This window comes from Helianthus annuus, chromosome 17 (assembly GCF_002127325.2).
Source record: "Helianthus annuus cultivar XRQ/B chromosome 17, HanXRQr2.0-SUNRISE, whole genome shotgun sequence".
Taxonomy (NCBI): Eukaryota; Viridiplantae; Streptophyta; class Magnoliopsida; order Asterales; family Asteraceae; genus Helianthus; species Helianthus annuus.
The window spans coordinates 68,738,559-68,752,428 of NC_035449.2; the positions used below are offsets into that span (position 1 = coordinate 68,738,559).

General features: G+C 33.2%; 1 protein-coding gene across 1 annotated transcript; it reads right to left on the reverse strand.

Moving 5' to 3' along the window:
- Positions 1-12,836: 12,836 nt before the first annotated feature.
- LOC110924432 lies at positions 12,837-13,602 on the reverse strand. The gene is made up of 2 exons (XM_022168439.1): positions 13,320-13,602; positions 12,837-13,228 (listed from the first exon to the last, which is right to left on the reverse strand). Exons 1-2 carry the CDS (start codon positions 13,600-13,602, stop codon positions 12,837-12,839), a joined length of 675 nt encoding a protein of 224 aa, XP_022024131.1.
- Between the last annotated feature and the right edge of the window lie 268 nt (positions 13,603-13,870).

The window sequence follows — 13,870 nt, forward strand, 5'->3', positions numbered from 1 at the left end:
CAAGAAATGTATTACAACTTTGGATGATAGCGAGCTAGTTACAAGGATCACTATAGTGTAACGTGTATAAAAGCGTGTAATCGCCAAGTGAACGGTTACGAGCTGGTGAGTGCAGTTACTAGTGTGTGTTTAGCCAAAATTAACCAAGTGTTTCTATCTTAGCTCGCTATCCCATTTAAAAATAGAAAATATCTAAGCTAACAAACATTCCGCAAATGGTGCAAGTCCTCCACGATCTCCATAACGTCTATTTCAGTCATGCACGTGCGGAATAAACATGGAATATGCTCCAGGAATATCGCCAAGACCAAGTCCAAGTTCGTACTCCTGCAAAACAACATCATATTCAAAGCAGACAATCGTTAGTATAAGGATCCTTACTATGATCCATGATCCTGGTCCTTCAACACTTCTGAGGATCATTAGCTGAAACAGAAGCAAGGATCACTAAACCCAACAGTAATTGAGGATCACTGATCATTGGTAAATCCACCCCTAACAATAACCAATATCAATTGATGCTTAAAAAATCGTTATGTTACATTCATGTGATTCGTGTTTGCTGAATCTATAAATCTAGGTGTTGATGAAATTTTGAGTAAAATTAGTTACCCTTGCACGACGCCACAGCCCTCCCCGGCGTCCACAGCCTCGCGCACCACAAGGTAATCTTTACAAATTCGTCTCTTATTACCAAAATTAGAATGTCAAGTAAAAAAGGGCAGTTTATTGGGATATTGTTGTCAAGTTTATTGAATTACAAAATGTCGAATTTCTTGAGTCAGAAAGTCTTAAGTTGGGCTCTTATTGTGACACTTCGGGTTTCCCCAAACAGCTCTATTGTATAATACCGTTATATGAAACCATTAAATGAAAGTCCGTGATTTGGTTTTGTGTACTTTGTGATTTTCTTATTATGTTATGTGTATTATGTGTAATTACTATGTGCAGTGGGTGTGTGTGTGTGTGTATATATATATATATATATATATATATATATATATATATATATATATATATGTAGGGGCCACTAAAATGAAAACCACCTCTAGTTGTAAGAACCATGAGAACTTTTTGATCCGGGGCAAGTTGGACCAAAATTTTTTTTCATAAACGTAGATGCGTTTATTATAAACAAATTTGTAAAAAAAAATTCAAAAAAAAATGTCGTGTGTGTAGTTTTGAGCACCACAAGCTTGTGTTTACGGTACCGTAAACACAAGTTTGTGGTGCTCAAAACTACACACACGACATTTTTTTTGAATTTGTTTTACAAATGTGTTTATAATACACGCATCTACGTTTATGAAAAAAAAATTTTGCCCAACTCGCCCCGTACGGTGTAGTTCTCGTGGTTCTTACAACTGGAGGTGGTTTTCATTTTAGCGGTCCCCTATATATATATATATATATATATATATAGAGAGAGAGAGAGAGAGAGAGAAAGAGAGAGAGAGAGAAACGGGATCAGGAGAAAACGCTCAAAAGTGTGAGAACGGTGAAAACGCTTCCTGGCCCAACACGTGTCACGCCGCTTAGAGAAGGGCGGAGGGGCTTTTTTGTCCTTTCATTTTTCTTTTTTTTTTAACGCGTGTCACTTCATCTTTCCATTTTTTAGCGTTTAATAAATACGCGGCGTTTTTATTGCTTTTTAGATCAGAATCATAGTAAATAGTTTGGCGTTTTTATTATTTTTTAGATCAGGATGCCGGCGTTTAATGTAAAAAACATCAGTAATTTTCTTGATTTTATTATATCAAGTGTTTTGCCATTTAGGATACAGGCCTATAATGTGACAGTCAATTATGGCGTTTTGAAAAGATAAATAAATTTCAATTTTCCATGTAGTGGCATTAATATAACTATAATGTTTGGCAATAATGATACCGTCTCTTTATTTACTGTTTCTTTCAATTTTCATAGTGTTGATTTTCCCAGTAATTCTTTGTTTTGCATTTTTGGCATTTTATATAGCAACCTCGTATTTTGCTACCATTCGTTCTCACAGTTTTTCAAACTATCAGGCATTTTGGTGTTTGTAGTTTTTTGCGTTTTATACTCAATTTTTTAAAAATAGCAGAGAATTAGATGATAAACAACAGAGAATTACATAACAAATAATAGAAAATGAAAAAAAAAATATAATCTAATTTCTCATTCAAATCTTCACTGTCATCAGCCTCTTCTACTTTAACCTTTCTGGCGTTTTGAACCTGTTTTTGAATGCCTTATGTAGATCCTTATTTTCCTTCATAACGGCCGTCTTTAGAAGATGCTTATTTTTTGTGGCATCCTTTATGGTGGGTGGATATATACTTGTTTGATGACTTGTTGAATACCAACGTCTGCTCTAATGTATTGATCCCTTTATGCTATCAATATATCCATCAAGAACAAAGTGACATGATGTCATATCAGTGTCATCAGTATCTTTATCTTGAATATTTGTCCATCTTATTCGGCAAAAGATTATAGAGATACCCAACTCAAAGAAGAATCCATTCAGTGAAACTTCATTCAGATCAATACTCAATATAGCAGAATCGAGTTTCTACATCTGTGGCTTTTTTAACTATTATTTTTGGCGTTTTTAAAGTCAATGGTTTCTAGAAAATATGGCGTTTGTTTCTGGTTTTTGTGATCAGTTAATTGTGCAGAGAAGTCTCTCTTTATAGGATGTTTTTGGCGCGTAGTTTAGGCGAGATTTTATTTATAACAAATGATATTAATAAAGTAGCCGTCTTTTCTGTTACTGTGTATTTTTACTGTTTTTATTCAGCTTTTTATGAGTTTTTAGGGTCATAGACTTTCCATCTCCCAAGTTTGGCATTTTTGAATGGGTTTAAGTAGTTTTTGGCGTTTTTTTTTCATTTTTAACTTTTATTAATTAATAATTCTGCAAATTACTTTCATTATAGTTTGGGAGTTTTTAGCGTTTTTACTCCATTTATGGCGTTTCATATGCATTATGACTGTTTGGCGTTTTATTAATATAATGTATTTTTTTATTCTAAGTTGAAAAATACATAGCAAACAACAGAAAAAGAAAATTAAAAAATAAAAATAAAAACAATTCATCTTCTAAATATTCACTGTCATCAGTCTCTTTCTTCTTTGAATCATGTTCGCTGGAGGTTTGGCTTAGCCATGCTTGTGTTTTTGTGGCCGTTTGGAAAGACAAAATGACATGAGTTTTTTTTTTTTTTTTTTGAATATGTATCTTCAAACAACTCATTAGTGTCATTCGTCTTTTCATGCCATTAAAATATTCATCCAGAACAAAACACAGAAAATGACATAAGTCTGACCCTAGCATCTTTTTGTTTATAATTTGTCCATCTCATGCAGCAAAATTTTATTTGAATCACAGCACCTCGGGGAAAAATGCATTATCTGAAACTTTGGGTAGAACAATCTATTATATATAATAAATAAAAAAAATTTGAGCCACGTGTGAGCTTTATATTGCATCTCAAATTGCTTTGGGCGGGAAAACTTTGGGTCAATTTTTTTTTGTATATGGGTTAACACGCGGTGCTCCATATTGTGTTATAACCCAACTGTATTTGAGTTGTACACAACATCCTTTCTATTTCAAAACCCTAGAGAGCCTTCATCTCCATTTTCCTTTGTCTTCATCTCCATTATCCATCTTCATTCTGGTCCAGAGCATTTGCATTTGAACGTTTCAAGCATCAGGTATGCTTAATATTCCTAATAGCAAATCTTCATTCATTTCTATTCATTCTTCCCATCGGCTTCTTCTCTATGGAAACCCTAAAATTCATCTCCATTTTATTCTTGATTCGATCTCAACATTTATGTTCAATCTTTCTACGGGCTTGGGTGCATTCGGTCCAGAATTTAGGGTTTATTTTTTCCCTTTTTTTATCATTTCAATATGTTGATCTGATTATCGTTTATTTTGATTATGTGGAAGCGTGTCTTTCATTCTATGATCGTCACTGATGGGGTGAAGGGTTTGTGACTCCAGGAACCCAATTTTTTCGTGAATGAATTTTTTTTGTAAGTATTTCTTAATCTTGGTTGCTAAAAAGTCATTGATTTATCTATACGATCCATATAGAGGCCAGTCAATTTTTCTACATTCTTTAATCTAATTTCTACTTGAAGTTTGCAATCAGTCAAAATATCATTGGATTTATTACGATTACTGTGAAAGCAAGGGATCTGTAAGCTTTTATGTTTTTTTTTTCCGTTTCTTGCATATAAACAAACCCAAGATTTGAAGAACCACTCGCAACGCATGTCCTGAAAATCTGTCTTAAGATCGATCATATGTTTGATTCGACAAGCTGAAGTAATCAACCCTTAAAAACAATCTTTCATATGTTATGTCCAATCTTCTACGGTAAATGAAATATTTTAGCATTGTTCTTGATTATCTAATTCTTTCAAGGAAAAAAAGCAGGATAAAGCTGACACACATATAGCTCCTAAAGCTCAAAGGGTGTAACATATGCTTGGTTACCAGGTTGGTGGTTCGAAAGTTGTGGCTTTTGCTTATTTTATTAGGTTATTGTTTCTTGAATTTGAGTTTATGTTTGGGTTTTGCAGGATGGTGTTTGGTTGAGAACACCTTCATAATGTCTTTTTGAGCATGCTATGTCCGATCGCTTGGTTCTTTGGTGGATCAGATTGGATCAGTCAACATGATTATTGGAACCTGAATGTGAACATTTTGGTTCAAAGATGGATAAACGAACAGGTCGTCTTTTGATCTAACCAAATACTGCTAATACGTGTCAAAATATAGCCTTCGCAATGTTAGGTCGATCAGATGCGTTTTACGGCTTTGATTTGTAAGAAAAATTGCGAAACTGATGTAGAATTTGTTGTAAATTTTACATAAACGGTGTTGTATTATAGTGTTTGATTACTTGATGCAAATTGATCTAATTAGTACTAGGTGATTATGAACTTCGGATATGAAGAAAGTCCTGCTAGAACGATAAATGGGCCTGCTCGTCAAATATTCTTCAAGGCTGGTGTGGACAATATCTACCTTTTAGAAGCAACTAATAAATTCATCCAGCACCAACCAAAGGAGATGTGGTCTTTTAAATATAATAGATAAAAAGTTGGTTAGTTATTTACATGATCTGTCATACGAAATTTTACTAAATGCTACCTTTGTCGTATTTGTTGTATATATGGCAGGTTTTTGGTGAGTCAGCTGGGTCAATGTTAGGATGGGATTTATAATTTTTAATGCAGAGGGCTAGGGATTACAAGAAAAAAATATGTTGATTCCTATGCGTCTGTTGAGCATTTGGCTACTTGGTTATGTAAAAGATAACCGATTTGGCAAACAATTGTTAAAGGAATTCAAAATTTTATTGAAAACCTTAAAGAATGCAATAGATTCTATTAGAAGAAAGCAAAGAATAATAGACCAGCGTAAATACATTTTATTCTAGTTACAACATGTATTCTTTTTGTTAGTAGGATGTGATGAAGTAAACCACGTGATTTTTACATGTTTTTTTTTCTTTTTGCCATATTTAAACTTCAGATCCTATTAGAAAATATGGTAAAGAATTGACTAACATGGCTAGGGAAGGGAAGCTTGGCTCTATCATAGGATGAGGTGATGATATATGAAGATGCATCCAAATTCTCTCAAGGAGATCTAAGAACAACCCTATCCTCATTGGTGAACCGGGTGTTAGAACGCCTGCAATGTCTAAAGGGTAAGATACTATTATAATGTTTTTTTATGCTACATCATATGTAACCCACATGAATATGAAATATGTCAATTTGTTTGTATTATTTTATTTATATATTAATCTTTAATAATTTATCTAAATGACATTCTCTAGCCGATGGATGTGAGATTTTGTTGAGGAAGTCACGCTCCGATGAGATTGATCTTGAAGATATACCTATGACGAATACAACTTTGTAAAGCTCCCTAATGACCAGAAGTATCATATATTTGAAACTTTTGTGACCGTTACATTGGTAAATTGTTCTTTTACAAGAATATTTATATTTTACTGTTATATGAAGTTATTTTAAATTTACAATATAACATTATTAACGTTTTCATTTATTTTGTAGTGGCTCTTTGAACATATCACAAAATTCTTTGGTCTAAAAAATAATGGCAAACTGACTTTTAAGGTTATTGATGGAGGTGAATGGGAAATGAAATTCAATACATGTGAAGCTTTTATTTCTACAAGGTATGTGGTTTTTGGAAGTATACGACAATTTTATTTATTAAATATACATCCTTATCTACAATATTTCATTACATGTAGTTATAATGGCATCGATTGGAGTTATTTGATGAGAGGCAATGATATGTCAATTTGTAGTATTTGTGTTCTTAAATGGTCATAGAGCAAAGGGAAGCTATTGGTTGCAAAACCTCCGAAACATGTAGTATCAAACAAAATTGTCTTAAATGTCTTGATGTTTTTATTTGTCTATTCACTTATCTTTAGTATCATATTCTTTTGTTTTGTGATCGTTTAAATATTTGTTCTGCCTTTTTGGTGTTTAATAATTTTACTAATATTTCATTTGTTTTATTAACCATTAAGTTTTTAATACAAAGTAAATTATAAACACGTATCATAACCAGTCAATAAGTTTATAAGTCTGCATAGAACTTTACAACCTGTGATTAAGTTTATGAAAAGTTTATAACTCTTATATAGCCAACACATTTAATATGTCATACTTTTTGTATGATTTTAATTAAGTTGTCAATCATTAATAATTTTTTATATAAGTAACTTTCTCGAGTCCGGGAAGCAAACCCGGGTGATAACCTAGTATTGGAATATATAAGAAACGATATTTGGCATTTTTGGCGTTTTACTGAGGAAATAGTGTATCTGAATGAATCGTCGATTTTTTTTGGAATCTTTTGATGTTTTAGTGTTTTTGGCGTTTTCTAAGATGAATTATATATAGTAGAAAATATGGCGTTTTTTCAGTAGTTGTGTTTGATGTTTTGAGGATTTTGGCATTTTGTAAGTTGAATGGTATATAGTAGAAAATATGGTGTTTCAAGTTCTGGGGGTGTGTTTTTATGTCTCGGATGTTTTTGTTTATATAGCGATGTGTTTTGGTCCGTAATGACGTTTTATTCATCAGTATGGCATTTTGGTATAGAGGTGTAAAGACGCTTTTACCCTTAACGAGGCGCATCCACGTAATAAAATTGATGTTATTTACGAAAACGCCACCGCGCCAATCTAGTCCATAGATTGTTTTAATCGGACGATCCTTAAGCGTTCTCACCGTTCTCACACTTTCTACGGTTTTCCCCAAATCCTGACCCTATATATATATAGAGAGAATCCTGTACATTAATCTAAAATTGTGAGAAGGGTGAGAAATAATGTGGTGATGACAAGTGTCATAAATCTAAATTAATTCAAAAGGGTAAACAAGTAATTTTCTGATTGATTTAATTAATTGATAACCTTCCATAACCGCCGCCCTTAATTATAGGAATACAAATTAAGAATTAATCTACGAATTTGTGTCATCTCGTTCAGAACAGTGTTATATATTTTTATATAGTGTTATATAGTGTTATATGATGTTATATAGTGTTTTTTTGGTGTTATATAGTGTTATATAGTGTTACTTTAGAGTTATATATTGTTATATTTTTATGCTAGCATTTCTATGATAGATGTATAGTGTTGTTATATATTGTTATATAGTGTTATATAATGTTACATAGTGTAATAGTGTAATATGGTTATACATAGTGTTATAAGGTGTTATACGGTGTTATATAGTGTTATATGATGGATGTATAGTGTTATATCATTTCTTGTAGCAGTTACATATTTTCTGGATCTTTTAGAATGTATGAATTTTAGAATAAGTTTAAATTTGAATCGCTAGAATTTAGGAGTGAATCACTAGAATTTAGGAGAAGTTACCTAATTTGAAACATATACAAAGACACTATTATCCCTACAATTTTCAAATCAGTCCAAATAATTAAAACACAATTTATAATTTGGTCCCTATTGATTTCAACCATTAGATCAAAGATCTAATGGTTTAAAACACTTCTCACACTTTTGAATTAATGTACATTATCCCTACCGTATATATATATATATATATATATATATATGGTAAGGTTCATGCGAGAACCACCATTATTGCGAGAACTGCGAGAACCAATGCGAACACAACCTAAAATAGCTAAAAAAACTTAACCCCCCCCCCAAATAAAAAAACCTAACAAAAACCTAACCCCCTCCCCACAAGCTAAATGCTAAAAACTAAACTCCAAAAAAAAAACTTAAAATAAACCTAACCCCCCCCCCTCGCCATCCCACCCCCAAAAAAAACCTAAACCACCCCCCCCCAAGCTAAAATGCTAAAAACTAAGCCCTCAAAAAACCTAAAAAATCAAAAAAAAAATCTAAAAAAATAAAAAAAAACACACAAACAATTTTTTTATAATATTTCTTACATTAAAATCGCTACTTTTAGTAGCAAAAAAAAAAAAGAAAAATTAAAAAAAAATAAATTTATCTTTTTTGGCTACTAAAAGTAGCGATTTTTTTATAAAAAATATTAAAAAAAAAATTTGTGTGTTTTTTAGCTATTTTTAGGTCTTTTTAGTTGTGTTCACATTGGTTCTCGCGTTCTCGCAATAAAGGGTGGTTTCTAAAAGATCCTTCTCCTATATATATATATATATATATATATATATATATATATATATATATATATATATATATATATATATATATATATATATATATATAGGGGACCGCTAAAATGAAAACCACCTCCAGTTATAAGAACCATGAAAACTTTTTGATCCGGGGCGAGTTGGACCAAATTTTTTTTTCATAAACGTAGATGCGTGTATTATAAACATTCTCATGGTTCTTACAACTGGAGGTGGTTTTCATTTTAGCGGTCCTCTGTATATATATATATATATATATATATATATATATATATATATATATATATATATGTGTGTGTGTGTGTGTGAGAGAACCGAAACCACGCGGTTCCGACTCGAGACCACCCGGTCTTGACTTGGGATCTCCTTTTGCTGATAAGTGGGCTACACCCACATGCTTGACTTGGCCCAACCATCGAGCCCACTCGAGACATCGGGTATGCGGCGAATGTGGGTATAAAACCCATGAATCAGCCGACATTGCCACTTTTGGTAGCAATCAATTACATCAATCCCAAACATTCCCTCATTCTCTCCTTTCTCTCCCTCTCATCCATTCTCTCTCTAGAGAACCATAAATCCCACCAAACATACTCCATCCTTTTTGGAGAAACCGACGACATCTAGCTAGGAGGTGAAGACCGTGAAGCTTGATCCACCATCCATCCTCGCACACTCTTGCACCACACAATCTCTAGTTAGTAGGTTACGATTCCGGATGTTTGATGAACGAAATGGATAATGGGTGTTTACTTGTTCTAAATGTTTAGATGTATAATGTTGTGCAACTGTTGATGTTTAGATGTTTCCGTGTTATGATGATATGCAAACCGTTTGATGATGATGTATGATAAAGGTGTCTACTTACTTATATGAATAATAATGTTTTCTTGAATGACAAATGCAAACTGATGAACATTTTGTACACTAAATGATACGGGTAGCATAGGGTGTTTACGTGTGTAATATTCTTATTGATCAACATTGTTTTAAGTATGATATGAAGGATGTTGTGGGTTTTATTGTTGATAATAGGTGAAGCTGTGTAGGAAGGGTATGATTATACATATAGGAACATGCTTCTGATTGATGATTCACTACGTTATAAAAGGCTTATGGCCACACAAAAAAAGTGTGGCATTGTGTGGCGATACGCCTTTTGCCACACTTTTTTTGTCCGGCTTGACCAAAGGTCGAGTTATCGTAGATATCATACAGCTACATTCAGGTTTAGTTTAGTGGCCGTAGCAACTTAAAAGTGTGGCTAAAGGGTACCACTATTTCTTGCTGAAATAGGATGTTCTGTACAATAAGTTTGGCTAAAGGACAGTAACAGCCAGATGAATTTATTGTAAGTATGACCTTTTCTATTATATAGTCACTTAAAAGTTTGTTTTAGCCACATCAATTAAAAATAAATGTGACAAAAAGAGTTGTTGTAATCAAGCATTTCATCCATTAAGTGTGACTAAATGGTAGCAACGGCCACATGAACTTACTATAAGTGTGACCGTTTTATTATTTAGTCATATGAATTTAATATAAGTGTGGCCAAAAACTATTTCTAGACACACAAACCAACTTTTCAATATTAAATGTAACTATTGTCTAACCTTTAGTCACACATAAAATTTTGTAATTTTAAGTGTGGCTATTGCTTAACCTTTGGTCACGCATTCTTTTTTTTCGCATGACATTTGCTATTATTCCGTCACGCAAAAAAGAAACAAAGTGACGATAATGTGGCTAATGTTATGCAAAGCCACATGATTTTTTTTTTGTTTTTAAATGTGGCTAATGGCTAACCTTTGGTCACATATAATTTACTTTTCTCATGACGTTTGCTATCATTTTGTCGCATAAGAAAACAAAGCAATGAAAATGTGGCTAATGATTATGTAAAGCCACATGGAACTTTATAATTTTAAGTGTGGCTATCCTCTAACATTCGGTCACACATATTCATTTTGCCCATTACGTATGCTAACATTCCGTCACATAAAAAAAACAAAATAAGGATGGCGTGGCTAAAAGATACGTAAAGCCATATGATTTTTTAAAGTGTGGCTATTGTATAACCTTTGGTCACACATAGTATTTTTTTATCAATGACGTTTGCTAATAGTTCGTCACACCAAAATAGACAAAATGAATATGGTGTGACTAATAATTATATGAAGCCATATGAAATTTTGTAATTTTAAGTGTGACTATTTTCTAATCTTTAGCCATACATAATATTCTTTTCCTGTGACATTTAGTATCATTCCATAACACAAATAAAAAACAAAGTGACTATGGTCTGGCTGATGGTTATATATAGCCACATAAATTTAGTAATTTTAAGTGTGACTGTCGTTAAGCTTTTGTCACGTGTATTTATTGTAACATAAAAAAAACTGTAAACATGAGAAAAACCTAAAACCAAATGATAAACTTATGATAAAATCTATCTACAAAGGTTGAAAAGAGAAATGACAACGGGCCCGGGCTTTTCGGAGCTGCATTCGTGTCCGCGGGTGCGAGCACGCATGAGTTCAACCAAATTCCAGCTCAGAAACTCATTTTTGCACCCCCCCTGCGCGCGGGTAGAACTTGTGGTAAAATATGTCATAAAACTACAATAGAGTATTAAAGACTTTACCTTATAAACAACCACTCACTTTGTCCCCACACCAATGTGGGACAAAGTATTTACCTCCTTTTGAGACTTTTATTCACACACCCAAAACTTACAACATATAAGTCCTAAACTTTTGCTACTAACTATTAGCTCCATGATCTTAAATGGCATGTATAATAGTTTTTTTTAATTATATATGTGGAATCTTATTTATTTTCAAAGCATAACATATTTTTATATTTTTTTTCTCTATGTGCGCTTTTCTTAAAAAAAGCCCACGCTTTTTTTTGCATAGAACCATATACTCCTGTACCACAAATCCAGTATCATTAAATGAAGTTTGTTGATATGTTCATATTACCATAAAAAATACAAAAAAAACTTATTGCAAAAGAAAGACATACCAAGTATGTTATTTCCACCGGCAACTGAACTGAAGCTTGAATGTCTAGTGGCCTTCACATACATTATCTATAGATTGATTTAGTTTACTACAATGTAACGCATATTCATCATGGTGTTTCCGCCATATCTCTATGAATACATAGGGGCCAAAATAGTTAGTTATAGAGACCATGGGGGCAGATATGTTAAAAATTCTTATTTTGGGCTAATATAGTAAAAGTGATATAACCACAGAGGCCAAAAACGTAATTTACTCTTTTAGGGATTTTGATAAGATTCGTGTGTTTGATTTGCATATAAAAGAAATTGGGTAAAAAGATAACTAAATAACCGGATGGAATGAGAATATAACTGTGTCGATATCATCTTTGTTTATCATTTCAAAGTGCATGTATTTAGGCTCTACGATTTCGTTTATGTCATTAATTGTTTTTCATATAAAAGTGCATGTATTTAGGTTCTTTAATTTATTTTTTAGGTTGGGGGAGACAAAGTGGTGTACACGGATGAAGATATTGACGGAGTACGTGAAGGGTGTTCGAGTTATGAGGCAACGTTTGTTTTTAAGTGACTGTTTTAGATGTCGACGTATGTACGCCAAACAATATTTTTGTTAACTTAAGTTATTTGAATTATATTTGACATATGACTATGAAATGAATTGTTTTGGTTTATATGTATTTTGTTATGAAATTGATTTATATATTGTTTGGTTCTCTAAATAAAATTAGAAATTTAAAAAAAAAAATTAAACAATGAAAACCATGACACGGAATGCGTGTCATAAATGTGTGTGCTATTAAAAGTGTTATAAACACGTGTCATTAAAATGTATCATAAACGCGTGTCATAAATGTGTGTTTTTTTTTTTTTGAAAGATCAACAAAATTTTATTCCATTTTCACCTGGACAACCAATTGTTAGCCAGGTGATACCCCAATTACATTCTCTAAACAAGAAAATACATCATCTTTATACACCAATACTCATTAAATTGAAATTACACCATTCATCCCATGATATATTAATGTTCTTGACTCTGCTCTTTAGCCACATGTATCCAAACATCTTGATTTCCTCCTTCATCCTGTTTACATGAGGTTATTTTCCTTCAAAAACCGCATCATTCCGACTTCTCCAAATCACCCATATAGCCGCTTGAGTCACCAGATTAACCACTTTTTTCCACCTTTGTGATCCTCTGTTTCTCTTATGAATACTTGCCAAATCTTTTAGCTCTAACGCGAAGACGTGATGTATTCTGCACCATCGAGATACAAACTCCCAAATCTGTTCCGCGACCGAACACGAGGCGAACAAATGTATCGCCGTTTCAACCTCATCTCCACACATTTTACAACGAGTATCTTGAACAACAACGTTTCGTCTAGCCAAAGCCGTATATGTCGGAAGCTTGTCTTGAACTAATCTCCAAATCAGGAAATTTACCTTTTTGGGAGACCAATTGTTCCACTCAAATGCCAGCTCCAAATCTGAAAAAAATCAACTTTTGTATCTTATCTTTGACACTACTCACCGAGAAAGAGCCAGAAGTATCCAAAAGCCATCTCCATTTATCCTCACCCAAACCACAATCGTAGTTTGTCAAGGCTTCCGAAAGTTCATGCAGTTCCGAAATTTCCGTAGAGGTAGACGGTTGGCCAGACCACATGAAATTCAGCTCCAAACTTTCAGAATCAACCCCCAATCGATCCTTTACAGCTGCATTCTTGTGTCTTTCCAACTGAAACAAGGCTGGAAATTTGTCGCATAGAGGATCCTCGAACAACCACCGCTCTTTCCAAAAAGAAATATTATTTTCACTGCCAGGAACCCCCCAAAACATCGACTCCAGACTTAATCCCATTGCCTCGAAATCACCATTTATTTTGTATATTTGCTTCCACGGACTTGTTATGGATAATTTTGCTGGGATGAAGCTCCATGTTCTCGAATTTTTATGTATCTCCCAAACCAGTTTTTTCCATAGGCTCTCCCTTTCCACTTTGAACCTCCACCACCACTTTGATAATAATTGTTGATGCATTTAATGTCTATCGCCTTCGTCAATCCGTGTCGTAGTGAAAAGCCGGAAGGAATCAAGCGCATAATGTCGTATCTAGATAGAAATGGCA

Excerpts from the sequence above, each read along its gene's own strand:
- LOC110924432 (XM_022168439.1), bottom strand. The coding sequence starts at position 13,602 with ATGGGATTAAGTCTGGAGTCGATGTTTTGGGGGGTTCCTGGCAGTGAA. Across the intron at positions 13,229-13,319 it reads AAACTACGATTGTGGTTTGG|ATTTGGAGCTGGCATTTGAG; the intron begins GTGAGGATAAAT and ends GATTTTTTTCAG.